General features: G+C 36.1%; 1 protein-coding gene across 1 annotated transcript; it reads right to left on the reverse strand.

Moving 5' to 3' along the window:
* Positions 1-4608: 4608 nt before the first annotated feature.
* LOC141653906 (uncharacterized) lies at positions 4609-6648 on the reverse strand. The gene has a single exon (XM_074461773.1). It carries the CDS (start codon positions 6646-6648, stop codon positions 4609-4611), a length of 2040 nt encoding a protein of 679 aa, XP_074317874.1.
* Between the last annotated feature and the right edge of the window lie 12752 nt (positions 6649-19400).

Below are 19400 nucleotides of genomic sequence, written 5' to 3' on the forward strand. Positions count from 1 at the left end.
GACACATAAAATGATAAAAAAAGAGGTGTACATATACATATATAAATAAATTGCATAAATATTTTCCCAATTCCAATCATTTGTTTATCTACTTCATTTTACAATGTCTTACCCAATTATTTACCTTTGTATTTTGAAATTGTATTTGACAGACAATTTAACCCTGCATACTCAATTTGTCCACTTTTTATCAAATAATTAACCATCTTCTTTTTCTTTGATTTTTGTGTTAAAATCAAAGGTATATAAATGATCGAGATAGATCGAGTTTAAGAATTTGTAGGTGATATTATATGATCGACCAATGCAACTCGTTGCATGGAGGGCCACCACAAAGACAACCAGCTTAAGCATCACGGGTTGTTCTATTCCTAGATTCCTTTCCTCACATTTCACACTCACGTCTTCACATTTCACATTTAACCTCTTCTCTAACACATTTGATTGCCTTGTACTTAAGACATTTTGATTAATCTTTAAATTTTTTGGTTTCGGTTTTTAACGTCAAATTTTATTTAATACCGTTTTAACTTAAAAGGACTAAAATATTTGTAAGCTAAGACGGTTTAAGCAAGGCTTACTGTAAATTTAATACTCTTAAATCCCGGTCATTTGTTTATCAATTTCATTTTAAGATGTCTTAATCATTTATGTACCTTTCTATTTGGAGAATGTTTTTATGAGTATGTAATATGCTCGCTCACATACATCTTTGTCCATTTATCATTGACTAACAATAACTACAGATAGTATTCCCATTTATCTTTAATTTTTGTGTAAAAAACAAAGGAAATAAATAATCGGAATAAAGGGAGCATAGTTTAATGTCGTGTTCCTGTTCCGTATCTCTAAAGTGTTGTGGTTTAACATTGACTTGTAAGTGGTGGTTGTTTTCTTGTTCAGACATACGTTTAGATATTTGGGAGATTAGCCTCATTGTACAAAGCTAGAGACGAAATTTTGGGTTACACATTTTCTTCATGTAGTTTTATCGAGTATATTTCTGCAAAGGCCTAATATTTAGGGATTTCAAATAGCAAAAATCGATAATTTAGTTACTTTTGGGGAATTTGAGCTAGTGAGTGATACGGAAGGACTGATACCTCTTGCTACTATATAACTCACCTCCGCTCTAGTAACAAGGGCGCTGGTTTCCTAATCATGCTAAAATTTTCGATTCTTAACTGAAACTTTTGATATTTTTGTCGTGGAGTATATCTTACTGTTAAGGTGCAATTATTGTGCAAACTCACGTGTCACATCAGTAGTGTAAAGGTGAAAGACCATCGTTATAAGTGTACAGAACATCTAAATAGTACGTGACCTTATGGGAAGGAATCTAAAAGTAAACCGGTGAGTACTTGGCTCAAAGGGGACAATATGGTACTATTATATAATATGGACGCTTATGCACAACCAGTGGTTCAGAGCCCAGAGTTCAACTTGAGCTTAGGCCCTACAACATACAAATGGTGGAGCTTAAAGAGCGTAATGGATAAATACATTTGCCATTCACGGACGTCTGGGCTTGATGGTAAACTGTTTGCAAATCTCAAGTCCATGAGTGATACGTTGGTGAAGTATTGAGTCAAGACCTAAAAGTGAGGTATACTAAGGAATAGAACTCCTAGCTCAGCCAGGAGCCTTGAGCAAGCCCAATCCACGGCGAAATGGATGAAAGGCGCCACATGGTTTGAGGAGAGGATTGCTAGGGTGTAAATCCATTTTTGGAAAAAAAATGCTTTAGTAAATCCGTAAAAGCTTAATCCAAATGGACAATATTATACTATTATAGATATCGACGTTTCCACACAACACTTCATCAATAGTTCTCTTATTGAAAATTTGCCCATGTTGAAAGTACTCATGCCTCCACTGGTTCTAATCTCATACGGAGTATTTCTCATGAATGGCATAGCAAATCCACATGTGCATAAAAACCTGGCTGCTAAAGGTCGTCGACAAATTACTAAATATCATCGACAATTTTAATGAACTTCCTAATTTGCCCCTCCCTCACACTCCCCCTAATATTTTCCTTTTTATTCAAAAACTACCTATCACATTCCAATTTTTGAAAAAAAACAACCCGAGTCAGATTTTGAAGAAAAAAACCCGACACAAACGTATCGACCGCATCTTTTCCGTCACGAATTCAAACATTCAACAAGGTATGTGATTCGGGATTAAATTTTTTTTGTAGTATTTTGCTTAGTTTGTAAATGTGTGACGGAATTAGGATAGATGCCAAATTAGTGACGGAATTAGGATAGATGCTTTGATTTCAATCGGATTTAGGCGTGTTAAGCGAAAATCAAACGCAATTATCGTAACAATTAATCGAAAAAAAAAAAAAAAAAAAAAAAAAAAGGAAACACGGAATTCTGGGCTGGGACGAGGAACTTCTTCGTCCAAGACCAGGCCCTGACGAAAAGAAGATCTCGTCTCATATGGGCTCGACGAAGGAAGTTCGCCTGGGTGGATGTTGGACGAAGAATTCCTTTCCCGGCCCTTTTCTTTTTTTTTTTTTTTTTTTCTTTTTTTTCTTTTTGTTTTAGAATATCTCGTCTTGTTTTGTTATATTTTTTCCGTCTCGTTTTGTCGATGTAAAATATAAATTAATTATTACTAATAAACTTCTTTTGGTGATATTTTGTTTTTATATTTATTTTTTAATTTACTTAAACTTATATTTGTAAATTCTTTGTTTTATTAATTTAAGTAATCAAGTTGTTGTAAAATAATTTACAAACAAATACAAGATACACTTGAAATAAAACTTCATCATCCTTGTCATTTCCGAAATCTCCTTTTTTATACCTATCACTTGCTCTTTCATCACATTTCCACTTGATGCATCATCACCTTCATCTTGACATGCTATATTCAACTTTTTTGTTATTGTTAAATGATCTTCAGTCAACCACGACACAAAACGATTGCAAGGTACGCACTTAAAAAAAGCTTTCTTCGGATTAGTAGCTGTCCCGGAAATCATAATGATAGCGTTTCTTTGACAACGGTTGCAAATTTGATTCTTAAAATCAAGGCCTTCAATTGGTCGGGTTCCCCACATTGAGGATGATGTTGACATAAGTAAAGATTTGAAGAAGAAAATGGAAGATGATGAAGATGATTGGAAAATAGAAAAGGTTGAAGATGAGTGCAAAATTACAACATTATGTAGATGTTTATATAGGGAAAAATGTGACCGTTATAATTCAAAAATAGCCGTTATAATTCAAAATAACCGTTACAATTAAAAAACAGCCGTTATAATTCAAATTTTACCGTTATAATTCAAAAATAGCCGTTATAATTCAAATTTTACCGTTATAATTCAAAAATAGCCGTTATAATTCAAATTTTACCGTTATAATTCAAATTTTACCGTTATAATTCAAAAATAGCCGTTATAATTCAAATTTTACCGTTATAATTCAAAAATAGCCGTTATAATTCAAATTTTACCGTTATAATTCAAATTTTACCGTTATAATTCAAAAATAGCCGTTATAATTCAAATTTTACCGTTATAATTCAAAAATAGCCGTTATAATTCAAAAATAGCCGTTGTAATTCAAAAATAACCGTTACAATTAATAGGTTATAAATAGGCCATTCTATGTCAATTTCAATCACAACATCCAAATCATCTTCACTCAGTACAATACTAATTATTCACTCACAACATCCAATCCTAAAATGGTTCTCACAAATGCTCAAAAAATCAGAGTTTATCAAATAAAAATCGATTTAATTGTTCAAAATTTACCAATTCTAATTGAGCGTCTTGAATCAGTGGTTCCTAGTGACACTGTATGGCACCTGCTTGAAGAGCCTCCAATTGGTACCCTTTGTATAATTTTACAAGGAAACTTAGGATCATGTTCTAACTCCATTAGAGATGAGGTTGTTTCGATGAAGTACTAAACGAGAAGATGTGGGAGTTTCGTAGGTTAAAAAGTGATATCTTTACATATTTTGAGCGCATTCTCACCGTGATTGATTACCCAAGACTATCAGACTTATGTGCTGGTAGAGTGCCGGGGCAAGGAATTCTTTATCTCTATTTGAATGATTTATTGACTCAATATATGTCTACCCAACCTGAAGAAATTGAGATTCAAGATCATGAAGAAGATGAGGAATCGTCATCTTCATCATCGGAAGATAATTAAGTTCGGTAGTTATTTAATTATGTTATGTTTTAAGTTGGGGTTTAGGGTTTAGGGTTTGGGGTTTGGGGTTTAGGGTTTAGGGTTTGGGGTTTGGGGTTTAGGGTTTGGGGTTTGGGGTTTAGGGTTTAGGGTTTGGGGTTTGGGGTTTAGGGTTTGGGGTTTAGGGTTTAGGGTTTGGGGTTTGGGGTTTAATTATGTTTTCATTGGTTTATGTTTTAAGTATGTCAAAACGCGTTTTAAGGAATGTTTTTATTAAAATATGTCAAATTATGTTTTAAGGATTGTTTTAATTAAATTACGTTTTAAGTCAATTAATCGGATGCAGAGGATAATAAACTACAATAATCGGATAATTAAATAAAAAAAAATATAAGGTACAATATTCAGATATATAAAATAGAAGGTACAATAATCGGACAAATAAAAGCTAAGAACACCTCGCGAAATCGCGCCATAATCGGATCTGATGTCGATACAGGCCATTATAATGATCTACGCTTGCATCATGTACCCAACAAGGGGCTAATGGAGGCATAGGTGACAAGGGGCGACCGGAGCCGCAAATAGTGGTTTTCCGCATGTAATACCCATAAGACACCATATGGGGCACGTACTCCGGGGGGGCTCGTAGAGGCAAATAAGTAAAACTACTATTCCAATGTCGCCGACCTTCTCGATCGTCAAATGCGTAAATACAACATATCACCCAATTGTACATCGTAGCATAACCATATAGATCGAAACCGTCCATCCAATTACCCGAGCCACACGGTATCTGATCCATAAATGTAATTCTAGCTACCTCCGTATCAAATCTCCCTGGGCCATAGATATGATCACGGTAATCGGGACTACGAATTTCCCTAAGTAAATCTGTTCTAGCCATCGTGAAATGAGATTGGTCACCCCGAACAGCATGTGAGATAACTCGAAAACCACAATGACCGTCTCCGTAAGGATTAAACCATGCTTCTACATACTCGTGAAAAAATGAAGGCAGGAAGTCACGATAAGGAAAATACCTCAAATCACCAATGGTGTAGTCGACCTCAAGAGGTGCGCAATACGTTGTGCCGAAACTCCCCGTAGTCGTGGTAGGAGTGGTAGACGGTGTACCGGGGCCCGTTTGAGTGGACCGGGGGGTTCGATACGGAGTAAAACGAACCGACGGAGTAGAACGGGGAGTAGACGACGGAGTAACAGGAATCGTCGGAGTAGAACGGGGGGTACTAGACGGAGTACGTTGGGAAGACGGAGTACCTACTCGAACACGAACCCGTGCATGCTCAACGGCGGACGGATCTCTACGAGTTCCCCTACTCGGACGTCCTCTAGGGTTCTCGTTGACCCGAGGCTCGTTTACATCCTCCTGATCCGGATGTATCTGAGAGTAAAGGGCATCGAACATGGATGATCTCATACTCGGATCTGCATTCAGAATTTCATCGAATAACTCTTCCAATCGATCATCGTCACAAGTCGGCATTGTCTCCGAACCATCGTACTCCAACTTCCTCCAAAATGCATGTAACACATCAACAGGGACCCGAGATCCGTTTCTAGAAATGCGGTGAAGTGAACAAGCACATAACAAACCAAGTGTAGTAGCCTTTACACAACCGCAATCGATCGTCAAGGCATCTTCCGTCATCTTGGCACCTCTTTCGAATTCTTTACGCAATTCACTGATGGCATTCTTTGATATTTTGCAAGAAAGTCTGGAAAATAATCGCTGAATCCCCGTCAACCGCCTCGATCTAGATAACTCCAACGAGTGTCGGATCTCAACATGTTGCGTTTCCATCAAAGAATGAAACCGAGCTCGGATGCTATCAATCGCCGGTTTCGCTATTGACCATCTCTTCAAATTCGCACGAGCCGACTCAACCCGGGATGTAGAAGTATTGCCAAAATGAGTTATGTTGTTCGTTCTATACTTGGCCCATTTTTCCAAGTGCGGGAACCATTGCCTCTCAATATAAGCCGCCACTCCCGCCCATTCCCTTGCCAATTTGCCCCACGCAACATTAAACTTATCTTCGGTCTCCGCCTCGACAACCGCAGTAAACAAGGTAAAAGTTACATGCTTAGCCCAATTATCCTGTTTCGTGATATCAAGTGCTTTCGTCTCCACGTTAGAATATATATGCCAAAGACATAGCAAGTGAGACGAATCTGGAAAAACAATGGGAATCGCGTTCAACAAACCACCCTCGCAATCAGTAACAATAGCAATAGGTTGAACGGCATCATTCGCGGGGCCTTCAGTTTCCGTAGGACCCACGAGATATTTCTCCTCCGACTCATGCGTCACAAGAGCATACGCGATGACAAAGCTCTTCCCGACGGGTGTGACTCCAACCATCTCAACAAGCGGAAGACGGTATTCATTTGTCTTGTACGTGGAATCGATCTGTACCACATAATAGTATGATCGAAACATCTTAACCGCTTCTGGATGAGCCATGAACACGTGGGTTAGCTCATCGGTCTCTCGATCGATGACCCAATAATGAACGTACTTATCTTTGAACCGCAAGTGCTAACATCTGTTGCCGGGTTCTCCCATCTCTTTCCTCGACCCTTACTTTTCGAGAACGGTTGTAGATTTGTCGCCGATTAGGTCTTGACTTTTCCGGATTCCGCTGATGTAAACCCGCACTAATAATTGCCGGCCTAACGTGAGCTCTAACTTGGGCATCGATATAAGCCAACTCCTCGTCATCAAACTTTGCAAAGTATCTATCGCCGTCACAATACAACGTTAAACCATGATTATGAAACCCGGATCTCATCACAAGCCGCCACTTATTCTCTTCTAATTCAACAACTTTCATTGAAAATTTGCAATTGCACCACGCGGTATGTGTTACCCTCATTAAAGAATCGGCATCCTTATTTACGGGACCTTTTCCACCCATCCGACAAACAAAATAACGTTGTCTCAAATTCGTGTTACGACCAACTTTCTTGTTGCTTGCTTTTTTTATACCAAACCCGAGTCGGAGCCCGATCTCATATGCCCAATTAAACGCTTCAATACTAGATGCAAAAATCGGTTGTCGTAAAATGATCGAGTAATCAACACCGTCTCCATCGTTAATCACCGCGCACGCATTTCAACAAGTTAGTTATTAATTCAATTATTTGCTACGGGACTAGTCGAAGTAAATATAAAATAATATAAAATTAATACAAACACGGTAATAAGTTATTTTTTACAAAACGAGTCGGAAATGTTAAAGATAAAAATTTCATATAAAGACGGTAATTAATTAATTCAATTGTTTTATAATACAAAAACGGCATTTAATTATTTTGTACACAACGAGTCGGAAATAACGGAAATTAATTATAATTATTTGAATTGTCGGAAACTATAAAAAATAAAAAATTTTAATACAAAGACGGAAATTAATTATTTTATACAAAACGAGTCGGAAACAAAAAAAAAACAAAAAAAAAAAAAAAAAGTAACGAGAAACTCTAAAAAAAAAAAAAAAAAAAAAAAAAAAAAAAAAAACGGGCACGAAGGAATCCTTCGTCCAACACCAAGCCCAGCACGAAGGAATCCTTCGTCCAACACAGCCTGCAGACGAAGGAAACCTTCGTCCAAGCCCAACATGAGACGAGCCATTTCTTCGCCCTGGTCGGGCTGGGACGAAGAACCCCACGTCTCAGCCGGTCCCGTGTTCTTTCTTTTTTTTTTTTTTTTTTCAATTGCTTTTTCATATAAATCCGTCACAAATTCTATCATAATTCCGTCTACATTCATGGCATCTATCCTAATTCGGGATTCAAACGATAATAAAACATAAATTTTTAACAAAACTAAATCGTAAACTAACCTCGTTACTATCTTCATTGTTGAAATCGTTGTTAAAATCGTTCCCGTTCATGTTGTTAATTACAAAACCCGACTTTTTTTTTTTTGTTTGAAATATTTTAGTGAGACGGTGACTTGTGTTTTAGTGAGACGGTAATTGCATTTCTGTTTTGAGACGGAAATTGCATTTTGGTGAGACCAATATGGAGTTATGTTATGGAGGGCAAACTTGGAAATTTACATTAATTGTCGACGATAATTAGTAAATTGTCGACGACGTATAGCAGGACCCATCCACATGTTCATAAAAATAGCCTAATTTTGTGCATGTAGCCCAAACTACAGCCCTATTTGAACACTAGTAGGCCCAATTGCCCTATTTGAACACTAGTAGCCCTGAATAAATCAATTTTTACCCAACAATAAAATTCACTAGTTCTTAGTCCTTACTGTCATCTACAACATCTCCACACTGTACCTCTAAGTAGTTCTAGAGTCTAGACCTAGCAAAAGCAAGCCGACCCGAGATTCGAAATTAAACCGAACTACATCACCTGAATTGTACCGACCAGGCCCGAACATGACCTAGGACACAATTGTCCCGTTTGCCAGGTCTAGCTCTAACCAGTCGCTTATGGCTTAGGACACACTGTATTTCAAAACCGACACTCGGGTACTCCAACTCCGCTGCATGTAGCCAACTACGGGGAAGTTCCAGAGTAGACCCGGCCTCAGATAAAAGCAAACGAGACTATACTTACGAATGACCTAGTCCAACATGATCAAATATAAGACCTGATATCGACTGATTTTAATAAAATCGTTTCATATTACCTTTATCCTAAATCCTACAGCAAAAATACGCGAAGTACTTATCATTCTCTCTTTAAAAGATTTTTTTTTCCACTTTATCCCGAGTCTCGTGTTGAGTCCTATGAGAGTCTTATGTTAAGACTGAATTTCAGACTTGGGTTGAGGTCAGTCTTAGCCTCTTAGGACCAAATGACCACAACAAGTTACAGTAATTCGAATTCCAGACGATCCAACCTGAACTTGCGACAACCCAGCCTATTAGGATATTAGGCCCATTAGGGCCGGCTATCATTAGGGTTTAGAGTATTAGGATTCGGGTTGCTGATTCTATAAATACATGTATTGTTATCATTAGAATTACAACATCAATAATACTCTAAACCATAATGATAGCCGGCCCTAATGGGCCTAATATCCTAATACAGCCTGAACACAGCACGAATGACTTGTTTGTCAGGTTTTCAGCTCCTAATTCTATTCACAAACATCAACGAGTTAAGACAAAATACAGCATGTAAGAACTTCAATTAAGAAGCTACCATCTTGTAGAATTTTGTAGCAGCTTATCTCTTTCGACTTGATTGTCAAGCCCATCTACATTTTCATAAACCGAAATCATATTATTGGAAAATTGTATAAAACCGCATCCAGGCAGAAAACAAAAATTATCAAACAAAGAAATCAAACAAAGAAGCGAACTTAGAGCAATAGCAATAGAATAACTCTACATAAAGTTCTTATCTTGCCATGTCACATTTCATTAATTCCAATGTTTAAGAACTTTTATTCACAATAGATGACATTTTTATAAAGTTGTTAAATGGAAAATAGTAAATATGTAATTGGTATTCACAATTTTCAAAGTCATGTTTATTGGTCCCCAAATTCCCATGTATAATCAACCAAGTTCTTATTTTAGAACTTAATTCTTAAAATTAAGAACAACCTTGTAGGTGCAATAGAAGAACTTTTTATTTTGAGTTCTTATTGATAACCCCAAGAATAAGAACCACTATTGCTATTGCTCTTAGATTCACACAAAAATCTTCTACATTCCAATTTCCAATGTTAGAACAATCCCTGCATCCCCTAATTCCTACAATATGAACAATACAAATGAGAGAAGACGATGTACAACCGACAATTATTTATTACAGCTAATCATACGAAGTTAGATTGTCTAAAGCATATCTTCCCCTTAAGAAGCCAGCAAGTCTGTATATAGCAACAGATAAATTAGGCCCTGTTCTTTTGGACTTAAAGTCACTCTCTATAAGTTAAGTTCAGCAAAATTAAGTTAAGTTCAAAGAAAGTTCAAAGAAAATTAAGTTAAGTTAAGTTCAAAGAAAATTAAGTTCAGAAAAGTTCAAAGAAAATTAAGTTCAAGAAAATTAAGTTCAGAAAAGTTCAGCAAAATTAAGTTCAGAAAAGTTAAGCAGAATAATAAGTTTCATAATATTGACGAGTTTTAAAAAATAGATACAATTTTCGTTCAAATCGGTTGTATAAACAATCCGAGATTAATTATTATTCTATATAATTTTTTCAAAAAAAAAAAACATTTATTTAAAGCCGAATTCTTACCTATCCCCCGAAGGTATGTTAGAGCATTTTAATTACCGACATTCGTCATTGAGAATTGTGGAGTCTATTGATCGAATACGAAAGAGGGGGTGAATTGAGTATTAAAAACGATGACCGCTTTTTCGAAATATATGATATAAATTAATTACTTGATTTTATTGATTAAAATCAACTAATTAAAATATTAACAATTAATGCAAAATCGAAATAACAATAATAAAGAGAGAGAGAAAGAAAGACACACAGGATTTTGAAGTGGTTCAGTTTCACAAGTCGAAACCTACGTCCACTATTCTCGATTAATAATTTTTAGTACCTTTCTCCGGATTACAAAAATTACCAATCCACTCGTATAATCAACTATATGATTATAACTCAGATTGAGTATCGCTAAATACTCTAGGTTGCTCTTACGTTAATAAGAAAAATACAACGATAAATACTAATCTCACGTTATGCGAGTGAGTATACTATCCTTGTGTATTTAATATCCAATAACGATTTTTCTTCGAGTGATTGACAAATTTGATGCGTGATTTTTGTATAAGCAAATATGAAAATAAGAATTAAAGCTCAAATGATTTTTGCTTAAAAATATTTTTCTCTCTTGAAATATGTAGATGTGTGTGTCAACAATTAATGTTGAATGAATGAGAGTATTTATAGTAGAGAGGATTAGGGTTTGGAATGTTCTGGAATTAGGGCATAGGAATATTCTGGAAACAAATAACTTGATGAACAAGTAGGAAGCAAAGGAAGGGAGTTTGGCCTCCCTAGGGATTCGGCCACCCTAGGGTTTCGGCCTCCTAGAGCTCGGCCCACCTAGGGTTCGGCCACCTAGGGTTTGGCCGGCCTCTAGGCCTCCAACGGTCCAATACTTGCTTCTTTAGCCCGCAACAAATCGAGATAGAATTTAGTTAAAGCCCTAGGTTGCATGACGATATAAATATCGTGTTACAAACCAATAGTTTATTTAACTTAAATTCTAATTAATTAATTCCAACCAAATAAATACTCTCTTATTTTTATAAACCATTAAAAATATATTTTCCAAAAATTAACGCATCATTTTTGTCTAGCAATGAAGTTATGTCTATTAGGTCATAACTTCACTAACCTTTAAATCAAACAAAGTAAAACCATTACCGAATGACGACCTATACTATCTAATCTTGGTAGATCTTGAAGAACGAATCGTCTCTTCACAAGTCTCTCATCTTGAGTCTCGTGGTTGTTGTTTGGTCTTGATCTTGCTTGAATACATCGATCAAGTGTATTTGAAGTTGTACCTCCTTGGTCCAAACTTCAAGCTTGCGTCATTGTAATTGTTCCTTTCTAAATAAAACTTAAGCACACAATTACACGCATATGTTTATATATTAAGTCCACATACAAATCATTACTGTCATTATCAAAACAATTAAATTAGGACTAAAGGTCCAACAAATTCCCCCTTTTTGATGATGACAAGTCTCCTATGATTTGTGTCTAAGTCTAGTTCCCCCTCAACATAATACTTCCCAAATTATAGAACAGTTGAGCGCAGAAACTAATGATCTCTTCAAAGTTATAACTATAGAACGCCATGAGAGAATTAACTTTGAGACGGTCGCAAATCATAAAAACAATTCCCCCTCTTGGCATCATTGAAAAGATAAGAACAAACATAAAACGACCAGAATAATATATTTTTTTTTTTTTTTTTTTTTTTTTTTTTTTTTTTTGTTTTTGGCATTATCTCCTATTTGACATAAGATTAGGAAAGAAAAACTTTGATGGAGTTTAGGCAGGATTTGTGGAGGAATATAATAAGATAGAATTATCTTTATTATATTAAGGCAGTTTATTGTAGATTTTGTCGATTTTTGTAAGGAAATGTGATTATGCAGAATATAAAATACTACCATACACATAAGCAAGATATAATACGTAAAATAAATATTATTTAACACAATTAAACTTGCAACAAAAATATACGGACACAATCGTACAATCTTATCTTCCTAGCCAGTCATTCAGGTTCCCAGACATAATTATGACGGATTTAATTATCACTAATTAAACCAATCTCAAGTCTCAATAACTCAAAGCGTTTTCTAGCTAATGCCTTAGTCAAGATATCAGCCCATTGCCTTTCAGTACTACAAAATTCAAGTGAAATGTTGCCTTTCTCTACATGATCCCGTAGAAAATGGTGTCGAATATCTATATGTTTGGTCCTCGAGTCTTTGGCGGGGTTTTAGAAATTACTATAGCACTCGTATTGTCACACATAATAGGCATACGACCTACATTTATACCATAATCACATAGTTGTTGCTTTAACCAAAGTAATTGAGAACATACCAGTCCTGCAGATACATATTCGGCTTCAGCAGTAGACATTGCAACTGAATTTTGCTTCTTTGATCCCCATGTGATAATACAAGGTCCAACAAACGTTGCATACCCAGAAGTGCTTTTCCTATCTAAAGAACATCCTGCATAATCTGCATCTGAATATCCTACTAGATCGAAATTACACTCGAGTGGATACCATAAATATAAATTAGATGTACCAATTAAATATCTCAAAATACGTTTAACTGCAATCATATGTGATTCTTTAGGACACGATTGAAATCGAGCACAAACACATACGCTAAACATTATATCAGGACGACTTGCAGTTAAATATAAAAGTGAACCAATCATACCTCGATATGTAGTCTCATCGACACACTTACCATGTTCATCTATAGTCATCTTCTTTTCAGGTACCATAGGTGTATCGTATGATTTTGCATTTTCCATACCGAACTTTCGGATTAGTTCCTTGATATATTTCTGTTGGTGTATCTTTATACCATCTCTTGTTTGTTGAATTTGTAAGCCTAAAAAGTACTTGGTTCTCCCATCATGCTCATTTCAAACTCGAAGTCATTAGATCGAGAAAAATACTTGCACAATTTTTCATTAGTAGAACCGAATATAATATCGTCTACATAAATTTGTACAACAAGTAAATTTGAACCCTCGGATTTTAGGAACAAGGTTTTATCGACAGATCCTCTTGTAAAATTATTTTGTAACAAAAACTTGGACAATCTGTCATACCATGCCCTTGGAGCTTGTTTCAAACCATATAAAGCTTTGTCTAACTTATAAACGTGGTTTTGAAACTTGCTATCTAAAAATCCGGGAGGTTGTTCTACATAGACTTCTTCCTCCAAATAACCATTAAGAAATCTTTGTCTTAACGTCCATTTGGAACAGTTTCATTCCTTTATGAGCAGCAAAGGCAATAATGAGACGTATAGCCTCAAGTCTCGCTACAGGTGCAAAGGTCTCGTCATAATCGATCCCTTCCTGTTGATTGTAGCCTTGGACAACTAGTCGTGCCTTGTTTCTTGTAATAAGTCCTGTATCGTCCAATTTGTTTCTAAACACCCATCTAGTACCAATAACAGTTCGATCATTAGGTCGTGGCACTAAGTGCCATACCTTATCGTTCAATTGTTGAAGCTCTTCTTGCATAGCGGTTATCCAATCAGGTTCAGCAAGAGCTTCTTTAATATTGGTAGGTTCAATGGTTGATAGAAACGAAAAGAACGAGCAGAAATTATTCAAGGACCTTCTAGTTTTAATGCCTTGCTCTAGATCCCCTAGGATTTTGTCCAAAGGGTGGGAGCTTTGATGTTTCCACTTTTTGAGAACTCTAGGCTCATTATCATTTGATGGGCTAGCATCATCTGCAGACGAAGAATCATGATTTGTTCCCCCTGAGTTGGACTCGGGAATTTCTTCAGAAGCATCACTAACTTCATTAGAAATATCATGATTTGGATCGGAAGTTACAACATCATTAGGTATAACTTCAAGATCTCTTTCTTTATCCAAGGAAGGGTCGATAGTATCATTAACTATGGACTCATCACTTCTCTTAGGATTGTTTGCAGAATTTTCTAGTTCATCATTGATACCTAGAATATCTTCTTCTTCATTTAAGGGCTCATTTCTTGCTAGAAAGAAATCGGGCTCATCTGGATCCTCTTCTTCCTGTTCAGCTTTATCAAGCACATTATCTTCGTCAAAGCGAACATGAACACTTTCTTCTATGCGCAGGGTTCTTTTATTGAACACTTTGTAAGCTTTACTATGATCCGAATATCCGGAAAAACAGCTTCATCACTTCGGGGTCGAATTTTCCTAAATTTTCTTTTCCATTGTTATGGACAAAACATTTGCTCAAGCAAGCAACGGAGATGTGATATATTGGGTTTTCTCCTCTTAAAAGTTCATAGGGAGTCTTTTTCAAAACAGTCGGATCATAGCTCTATTATGCACATAGCATGCGGTACTAAAGCCACGCCCAAAAGCTTCTAGGAAGGCCACTACACAAAAGCATAGTACGAGCCATATCCTCTAGGGTTCGATTCATACGTTCCACGACACCATTCTCATTGTGGGGCACGTGGTGCGGAGAAGTTATGCCCCACACCATTTTCCCTACAATATTCTATAAATAATTGATTGTCAAATTCCGTGCCGTGATCCGTCCGAATCGAAATAAGCTTATTATCATATCTATTTTGGGCAAGCTTCATTAATACCACAAACTCATCGAAAGTTTCATCTTTAGAAGAAAGAAAGATTGGCCAGACATACCTTGAGTAATCATCGACTAGAACAAATACATACTTTGATCCACCACGGCTTCTAACTCTCATAGGTCCACATAAGTCCATGTGTACCATCTCAAGTGGTCGTTTAGTGCTAACAATTCTTTTAGGTTTAAAAGAGGATCTAACATGTTTGCAGCGGGCACATGAGTCACACATTGTCTCTTGCTCGAAATTAATTGAGGGCAAGCCTTCAACTAAATCCATGGACTTAAGTTTCTTTAAAATAGTTGGACTAACGTGTGCAAACCTCTTGTGCCACAAGCAAGACTCATCGGAAGTTACTTTCATACACGTAAAGGAATTTGTATTGTGACATTTAAGTCAATCATATACACATTCCTCATACGGTGACCCTCAAGTAAAACATTACTAGTGCCTTCAATTATGATACGACAAACATCGGCATGAAAAACAACTCTATTTCCTTTGTCACATAATTGAGAAATACTAAGTAAGTTATGTTTAAGACCACTTACCAGATATACTTTATCAATTGAATGAGAGGCTGAAATTCCAATTTTTCCTACTCCAATAATTGTACCCTTCTTGTTATCTCCAAAGGTAACCTTGCCACCAAAGAAGGGCTCTAGTGAAAGAAAAAGATTTTGCCTCTGTCATGTGTCTCGAGCATCCACTTTGTCGAGATACCATAGATTATTTTCTTTCACTTCTACCTGCAAATGAATCAAATACAACTTTTAGGTACCCAAGCTAAGTTGGGTCCTTTATGGTTAGTAATTCTATATATTTGATCCTTTCTAACCCACACTTGTCTTGTTATTCTTTTGGCTTTAACATTGGGTTGTCTTGGTCTTTGTCTAACAATTGGGACATGAGGTACTCTAGGTTTTGTTCTATCGAAAGTAGCTTTTGGTCTAGTACCTTCATGAGGCGCTCTAGGTTTAGAGTTATGAACTTTAGGCTTGAATGTATGCTTTTGATTCTCATTCATCTTATTTGATTTTGAAGGAATGGATGAGTAATCAAAAGCCATATCATAAGTCCATCTAAACTCATTATTGCGTTCTTCATTGTCGTTAGGTTCATCCTTAGTAGAGACATCATCTTCTACTATGAAATCACAAGTCTTAACAGATTCGACATTCTTTCGCTTATCAAAAGCGAGTTTGACACAGTTGACTTGTATATGTCCAGTAGAGCCACAGTAATTGCAAATCAAGTATTCTGGAAGATTAACGTATTTTCTTTTTCTGAAATCGTGATCAGAAGGATTGGATTTGCATTTATCATGGTCTCTACGGCTATAGCATTCATGACCAAGTCCCATCTTCATGTTATTGTCAGATTGTTCAGTAAGGAAGTTTAAAACCTTTGTGCTACCTTCCCACTTATCATGAACTTTTCGAGCATGTAAAAGTAGTTCTTTCAAGGACTCAATTTCTTTTTTACATTTTGAATGATCTACATTTGAATCCTTGGAAGAGCTACCTTTCTCAAAGTTATCACGAAATTTATCAAAACGTTCATTTAAGACACGTTTCTCAATTTCATGTTGTTCCTTAAGTTTGGACATGCTATTACTAGTTTCATCCAATTGCTTAGAGAGAAATACAATTTCTCTCTTGTGTTCGGAAACCACACTATCTTTGCCATTAAGCTCATCTTGTAAAATCTCATTGACTTTCTTCAACTCAGAAGTTATAGCATCACTAGCTGTAACTTTAGCTTGAAGATGCTTAATGTTGAGTTTAAGCTCTGAAGTTATGGCATCACTAGCCGTAACTTTAGCTTGAAGATTCTTAATGTTAAGTTTAAGCTCTGAAGTTATGGCATCACTAGCCTTAACTTTTGATTCAAGAGCGTTCTTCTCAGCATTCGTCATGTCTGAAGTTATAGCTGGAGTAGCCATAACTTTAGATTTGAGCTTTTTGGCGTTGGCTTTCAGAAGTTGGTTTTCCTCAGCAATATCTAAAATCTGTTCCTTAAGGTCTTTTAACTCTAGACTTTGTTCATGACAATGATCAAGGGAATGTTCACAACACTTAAGTAAATTTTCTTTAGAGAGTTTCCTAACACGCTTTTTAAGGTCAAGATAATTTACCTCATCATCCTCTGAATCTGAATCTGAATTTCCAACAAGACATCTCTCAGCATTGCTTTCATTGTCGCTTTCGGAGAATAGGTCAAGACTGACGTTACTTAGACAAACGTTGGCAGTTTCTTCTTCATCTTCGGATTCGCCATCTTCAAAGTCCAAGTCTCCCCAACAATATGCCATCATAACTTGCCTGAATTCTTTCTTTGTTTTGTCTCGTTGATTCTTGTCCTTAATTTTCTTCCATGTAGGGCAATCTTTGATCATGTGATTATCATCACCACACTTGAAGCATCCACGATTAGAGAAGGATCCTTTTGACTCAAACGATTTCTTAGGGGTTTGCTTTGATTTGTTATTTGTCTTATTTTGATTTTGAAAGAAAGACCTTTTCTTAAGACGTTTAATAAGCAACGCAGTTTCATCTTCAATATCTGAAGAATCATCAACTTTGCTAGACTCAGCTTGTAAGGCTATCTTTTTGCTTGTACTAACTTCCTCCTCATCCTGATTCAGAGTAATCTCGTGAGCCATTAAGGTTCCGAGTAGCTCCTGATAGGATAATGAAGTTAGGTCCTTACATTCTTCTATATGACAGATACTTTATGTCTCCATCTCGAGACATACTTCTGAGTATTTTTCTAGCAATTTCCTCGGAGTCAAAAGTTCTTCCTAAATTCTTTAGCTCATTGATGATGCTAGAAAAGCGAGAGGACATGCTATCAACTGACTCGTTTTGCTCCATGGCAAAAAGCTCGTATTTTCGCATTAGTAATGCCATACGTTGCTTTTTGACAACAGTGGTTCCCTCATAGGCTAATTCTAGACCATCCCATATTTCCTTGGCAGATGAACTGGTTGAGAAACGATCGAATTCGGTAGCAATCATACCGTTTTGCAATAAGCTTATTGCTTTTGAATTCTTCTCAGCCTTTTTATAATCCGCCTCAATATAGTCTTCTTCTTTCTTTTCGACGGTAGTGCCATTACTGGTTGCAAGTAAGATCTTATTCGGACCATTCTTGATAATCAACCAACACTCCCAGTCGTTTCCCTTAATGAAGTGGGTCATCATATTTTTCCATAAACCATAGTTCTTCCCATTGAATATAGGACACTTTAGGTGTTTGGAATCCATTTGATAAAAAATAAATGCAAAGCGGAAAAAACGATAAATAGACTACAAAAAATCGATCAACTCTAGTCGTTAGGCGATCAAGAGCACGAGGCTCGATACCAATTGTGGAGTCTATTGATCGAATACGAAAGAGGGGGGTGAATTGAGTATTAAAAACGATGACCGCTTTTTCGAAATATATGATATAAATTAATTACTTGATTTTATTGATTAAAATCAACTAATTAAAATATTAACAATTAATGCAAAATCGAAATAACAATAATAAAGAGAGAGAGAAAGAAAGACACACAGGATTTTGAAGTGGTTCGGTTTCACAAGTCGAAACCTACGTCCACTATTCTCGATTAATAATTTTTAGTACCTTTCTCCGGATTACAAAAATTACCAATCCACTCGTATAATCAACTATATGATTATAACTCAGATTGAGTATCGCTAAATACTCTAGGTTGCTCTTACGTTAATAAGAAAAATACAACGATAAATACTAATCTCACGTTATGCGAGTGAGTATACTATCCTTGTGTATTTAATATCCAATAACGATTTTTCTTTGAGTGATTGACAAATTTGATGCGTGATTTTTGTATAAGCAAATATGAAAATAAGAATTAAAGCTCAAATGATTTTTGCTTAAAAATATTTTTCTCTCTTGAAATATGTAGATGTGTGTGTCAACAATTAATGTTGAATGAATGAGAGTATTTATAGTAGAGAGGATTAGGGTTTGGAATGTTCTGGAATTAGGGCATAGGAATATTCTGGAAACAAATAACTTGATGAACAAGTAGGAAGCAAAGGAAGGGAGTTTGGCCTCCCTAGGGATTCGGCCACCCTAGGGTTTCGGCCTCCTAGAGCTCGGCCCACCTAGGGTTCGGCCACCTAGGGTTTGGCCGGCCTCTAGGCCTCCAACGGTCCAATACTTGCTTCTTTAGCCCGCAACAAATCGAGATAGAATTTAGTTAAAGCCCTAGGTTGCATGACGATATAAATATCGTGTTACAAACCAATAGTTTATTTAACTTAAATTCTAATTAATTAATTCCAACCAAATAAATACTCTCTTATTTTTATAAACCATTAAAAATATATTTTCCAAAAATTAACGCATCATTTTTGTCTAGCAATGAAGTTA

Source organism: Silene latifolia, chromosome 4, assembly GCF_048544455.1.
Source record: "Silene latifolia isolate original U9 population chromosome 4, ASM4854445v1, whole genome shotgun sequence".
In the NCBI taxonomy this organism is placed as follows: Eukaryota; Viridiplantae; Streptophyta; class Magnoliopsida; order Caryophyllales; family Caryophyllaceae; genus Silene; species Silene latifolia.

Coding starts and splice junctions, on each gene's coding strand:
- LOC141653906 (XM_074461773.1), bottom strand. CDS start 6,648: ATGGCTCATCCAGAAGCGGTTAAGATGTTTCGATCATACTATTATGTG.